Raw genomic sequence first — 5,929 nt, 5'->3', positions numbered from 1 at the left:
AAAAAGATAGATGTTGCAAAATGTCGCCAACTTGTTTATTCAATGCCTAGAAGACTTGGTGCTGTCATTAAAAATCATGGAGGCCATACAAAGTACTAGATGTTGTAGTTTTTGTTGTGGGGTGTACTCATTTTTGCATCACCCTAATTTGAGTAAAAGTGAAAAATGTGTAATCTAAGTTACATTATTAACCTTACTTTCATGTTATAAGTTAAACAGATGTTATATAAAGCTTAGTCTTGTCAACATTTTGGAAATTGTTTTTGTGTTCATTGAGATATTGTTTAAAATGTTACTTTTCAAAAGGGGTGTGCTCATTTACGCTGAGCATTGTGCAATTAAAAACTCGCAATTGCGAGAAAAAAGTCAGAATTCCGACTTTATATCGCGCAATTCTGACAATGTAACTTGCAGTTGTGAGTTTAAATCTCGCAATTCTGAGAAATAAAGTCAGAATTGTGAGATAAAAATTGTGAGATAAAAAGCAATTATTTTTTTTATTTAGTGGCGGAAACAAGCTTCAATATGTTTCATTGCTGGATGAATCAGCCTTTTTGAACGAATCTCTTGAATGAATGATTCAATGACAAATACATTGACCGTACAATGACAAAAACAGTCACTTGTCGCCACCTACTGGTGTAATGATGCGTTCGATACAATTGTTATTTGAAACGCCAAGTTATTTTCAAAGGGTTATTTACTCTATTTTGATAGCTACCGTAGACATCAGTGTTTATACCTGAACTATAAACGTTTACTTCTGTGATCATTTTAATATTTGCAACACAGAAATAACAATACTGTATGATTTTAAAAAGAGTGTTTGTGAAGCTGTTTCATACCTACACATGACAACCGCCCTCTCTGGTCAATGAGATGGCGTGGGTGTTTGAATCGAGATTGTGACCTTTAAAAGATTAATCATGCGGCTCTACAAACAGCTATATAACACTACATGAAAGTCAAAATCCAAAAAGGCATAATAGGGGCACTTTAAAGAATGGCATGCTGTATTTTTATGTTAATAAAACCGAATGAGTTTTGTTAACCCCGTCCATATTCGATCACAGATACCTGTACCTACTGTTCTCGGATGACGACCTGCTGCCGCTCGAGGACTGGGTGTTCAACACGGAGGCTCACCCGCTGCCCATCATACGCAAAAGATGCCTGCAGGAGCACGGCACCAGGCAAGACGACGGACAGACGTCTCTGGAGTAGAATTCACCTGAAACATGGATTCAAACGCAGGGCCGCAACCTCGCGGTCCTGACATGGATTCTCAGTTCCTTTCCTGTAAAGGATCTCTTTATATATAAATAAATATATATATATATATACACACGCTGTGATTGTATATCTCTGAGCCGAGACTTCCTGCTCTCCTCGGTGGGCAGAAGCCGGCGCAATTTTCCGTGGACAATCAGTGAAACGTGACTTTCATGAGAAGAGCACCTTTTTTCTTTGCTTCTTTCCTCTGTGAGGAAAAAACGAATAACTTGCAGCCCCGAATCTGTGGGAGAAGCGCCCTATGATGGTGGGCCATGCTGAGCGAAAGAGAAAACCACTTTTCTTCACGTCTTACCTGTAATTTATCTTTTCTTTCATCCTTTCATTGTGTATTCTTTTCCCACCTCTTCTGCCAAAGCGTTTGCAGTCTTTTTATATTTCATTTTCTTTCCCCAGCAGTGATAATTTGTTCTCTCTAGTTTTGAGTCAAAGTTTGTGGTATGATTTTTATTTCTCTATTATTTCAAGGCAAAACAAATGTAAAGCAAACCTTTCAAAGGTTCCTTTGCAAAATGCATTGTACAAAATCTTTTCGTTTAAACAGGAAGTTGAATGATGTCATTCGCAGGGCAGGATTGTTTTACGTGATTCTAGTGCTCATCTTCTTGATCTCATATTTTTTTGCGTCATGAGCCTCGGTGTTGCGCACGACATGCCATGTTTCAAAGACCAGCATCACAAGAACACAAAAACACACACTTGCACTGACACCGTATGGCCACTAGGGCTGGGCGATAAATATAATGAATATTCACTATATTTTTGCAATGATTTTTCCTGAAGATTGTAAATAACATAATTATTTTAATGCACTTTTTTAATTTGTCCATTAAGTTTACTTAAGATTGTGTCGTCAGACTAGATTTGTAATTCTTCAGTATCAAAAACAGCTTATAAGTTTGATTTATTTCCATGAATCACTTCAAACTGCTCACTTCACTTCAAAATTTCAGTGAATCGATTTAAAACTGTTGATGCATTTGCATCATCATTCAAAAATCCTGGATATTGTAAATCATGCAATTATTTTAATGTGCTTTTTAATTTGTCCATTAAGTTTCCTTAAGATTGTGTCATCAGACTAGTTTCGTAATTCTTCAGTATCAACAACCGCATTTCCATGAATCACTTCAAACTGTTCGTTTCAATAAATTGATTAAAAACTCAAAAACAATGATGCCTTCGCATCATCACTCAAAAGTGCTGGAGATTGTGAATCATGCGATTATTTTAATGTGCTTTTTAAAGTTTTTTGTTGGACTAGTTTCATGATTCTTCAGTGTAAAAAATGGCATTTAAGTTTGATTCATTTCCATGAATCACTTCAAACTGTTCGTTTCGATAAATTGATTCAAAACTCAAAAACTAAGATGCATTTGCATCATCACTCAAAAATGCTGGAGATTGCGCATCATGTGATTTATTTTAATTTGTTTTTTAAAGATTGTATCATCGGTCAAGTTTCATGATTCTTCATTGATTCATTTCTGTGAATCAGCTCCATTTCAATGAATGGATTCAAAACTCTAAAACAAAGATTCATTGCATCATCACTCAAAAAATGTTCTTGAAAGTCCATTTTGGTGCTTTTTTTATATTGTTTTAGTAGAAATATTTGTAGGTAAATGTACTGTTATATTGGTGCATATAAATGAAAATGATTCAGATGTGAATAACATCAGTTTAACACATCTTGATTAAATCAGTCCTGCAGATTTTCCCCCACAATAAAGATATGAAATTTCTTGTTTTTAGCACTATAGCCCAGCCCTACCGGCGACAGTTGTCTCAAAGCATTGATGGTGAATGTGAAGGTTTTTTTTTTTTCCCCGGGGTTTTTGTCCCCGAAGCAACGCCATCCGACACAATAATGGTGGAATGAGTCTTTACATGATGAATGTGCGTGATTCACGTCATTAATTGTTCTTATTTTCTCTCTCTTTTCTAATTTTTATGGACATTTATGAAAGACTCGTTCTTTTCATTTTCCTCAGGTGTTTCTGTACAAGTTTTGATTACAGTTATTTGCACTGTTCATTACGGTAGTGCTGATCATTGTTGAGTTTAATGTCTTCTGTCTCTCATTGTTGAATATTTTCAAATACTGGTAAAAGATCTGTGCGATTTATACATTTAAAATGAGTGCACAAATGCTTCACGTGTCTTTTTTTTTCATGATCTGCATTTCCATCACCAGCTCACACTAGCTTTGAAAACATGTTATTTATCAGTTGCCACTGACATCCTCAAAATACTGCACACGATTCATAGGTTTTGGCATGAATAGTGTGCACTTTGGTATCCCTTGCATTGATATCCAGATAAACAATCACATCTATTAGTTCTTGGTCACTGTTCATTTGCATTAAATGAATTTTGTCAACTTTAGTTCATGCCCACATCACATTACTAATTATTGATATTACTCATCACTAGCTCTCGGTAAAAATGAATGACTTTTGGTTGCTTCGTCACTACAATTTCCCTGTTACCCTAAACATCCTGACATTGGTCAGACAAACGGATTGTCCCGCCCCAAATTCACATCATTGATGTTGCATGTTTGTGATTCTCAACTAAACAGATCAATGTTTTGAAGGTGTCAGACTTTTATACCATACTAATCTGGGCTTATAAGAACGTACTTTAACCTCAACATTAATTTTAATGTGCACCATTAAAAATTGCCCACTTCATCTTTAAGTATGAGCTTTTATGAGACTCTCTGGACTTGCAGCTTCACATTAGTTTCAGACTGACTGATGCATCATCAGCGTTGCCTTGCAGATCGACCCAACAGCTCAATACAGCGGGCCCAAGACAGCTATGCAAGGTCAAGTCTGTTAGGCGTTGCATTTCAAATGATATTGCATACTCAGTTTTGCCAATAAGGGATCTAACTGCTCTCTTCTATGCATTTTTTTCTCTTTCAGGTCAATTTCTGTCATGGTTCATCAGCAGTTTGAAGGGAATCTGCATTCAGTTCAATCTTAGACATTCGATAGCCACGTTGAGTACCGAAGTTTGTTACCGCCACAGTAACACGAGCGTATTCACATTTGCCTTGTTGTAAAACCGATTCTAACATAAAAAAAGGATCATTTTTAACAGCATGGGAATTGATTATCACTGGCATAATTAAGTGAATTAATTAAATGAATTTTAAATGAAAAAGGAATTTGTGACATCAGGAAAGTTGAAAGTTATATTTTAAGACATTATTATTATTTTTATTATTATAAGAATTATTATTCCATGGAATGGCTTGCTGTGATGAATCATTCATAATAAGATGAAGAACATAAATTAAGAAAGTGAAAAGGTTGATTTTGAACTTTAAAATCATAAAATACAGCATTAAATGAAGTTTTGTTTTATATAAAATCTAATCTAATAAATGTCAGTGTTAACGAATGTTGCGTGACCCTGAAATCTGCTGACGGGAGGTTGATTACACCTGTTTCCAGTAATTAACACAGCAAAATAAACGGTGGGATTTTGTTATGCTACCTTTCATAAAGTTCTCTAAATTTATTGCTGCGTAAATTCGTTAAATTTCCTTCAGCTCTCTGCTGATATCAGTTAAATTAATTGCACATTTGTGAATATCAGTTCTGATTTCCACTCGGGGTTGATCAATTATGTTCCCTAGTTTGTTCATCACAATTATGTGAAAGGTCTCACAGGGAGTCTGGATCAATTATAACTAATAAGTTTACTAAATTATACTTCCTCGGTCCTAAAAGGGCATGTTTTTGACACCGAGACTTGTTCTGAATGTCTGATCCACAGTGTGATGCGAAAATAAAAAATATGTAGAAACAATTTTAATATTGAATTAGGCTACGTCCACACGAAGCCGGAGCTTACCCTAAACCGATCTTTTTTTTTTCCTCGTCTCAAAAAATATCTGCGTCCACACGAAACCACTGAAACGACTCAAAACGATGTAGTATACATGCCAGACCATTATGTGGCGCTGTAATTCTGCCGCAGAAATGCACTTAAAGCAGCGAAGAAGACTTGGAGCATGCGCATAAACCTTGCGCGCTGAATACAAACTTTAGCAAAGCTTAGAAATAACACTTTATTTTGGTTCAGTAGCTTCTGTAGTAGTGATGTCCAAATGAAGCAACGAATCAGTATTGAACCACTTCATCAATTGTTTTGAAAATGGGTTCATTCATTCAAAACTTCGTTTCAGTGACATCTAGTGGCGAAATTGTAGATAGCAATATAATGTCTGTATAAGTATAACTAGGGTTTGTGTGAATGATGTAAATAAACCAGCCACGAAATAAATAAGCCAGGTGCAGTAGGATAACCAAGGTATAATAAAGCAATTTAACTTATAAAAATAAAAATGTTCCCACATTGGAGAACAGGTTCTCTTCCTAGCTGGCTCCATGAAGATGATGAAACAATGCAGTGAAAATAACAACTATGCAAACTCCTAATACAACAAATCCACATCTTGTGCATCATTTTGGGTGTCTATATAGTCCTATTACGCACCTAAAAAGCTGCTGAAGCGTGCGCGCAGCAAAGTCTCGCGTCATGAAGCCTCTCGCGATGCGAAGCAGTATCGACTGGTCTGAACCACACGTGATTCACTTAGAGAACTGAAGCAGTTACT

The 5,929-nt window shown here is 35.9% G+C and overlaps 1 protein-coding gene across 6 annotated transcripts in view; it reads left to right on the top strand.

Moving 5' to 3' along the window:
* Positions 1-3,587, top strand: part of LOC137037550 (mannosyl-oligosaccharide 1,2-alpha-mannosidase IA) — a 266,100-nt gene extending 262,513 nt beyond the window's left edge. The window contains exon 13 of one of the 6 annotated variants that reach the window (XM_067411643.1): positions 1,074-3,587. In XM_067411643.1, the coding sequence (XP_067267744.1) occupies positions 1,074-1,224 (151 nt within the window). In that variant the 3' untranslated portion in view covers positions 1,225-3,587. The remainder of the gene's footprint in view (positions 1-1,073) is intronic. The other 5 variants (XM_067411651.1, XM_067411608.1, XM_067411616.1 and 2 more) reach the window with 5 other exon arrangements.
* Positions 3,588-5,929: the final 2,342 nt, after the last annotated feature.

The sequence above is a fragment of the Chanodichthys erythropterus genome, chromosome 2, assembly GCF_024489055.1.
Source record: "Chanodichthys erythropterus isolate Z2021 chromosome 2, ASM2448905v1, whole genome shotgun sequence".
Taxonomy (NCBI): domain Eukaryota; kingdom Metazoa; phylum Chordata; class Actinopteri; order Cypriniformes; family Xenocyprididae; genus Chanodichthys; species Chanodichthys erythropterus.
The sequence above is the reverse complement of the archived record's forward strand: the minus strand, read 5'-3'. Positions and strand labels throughout refer to the sequence as shown.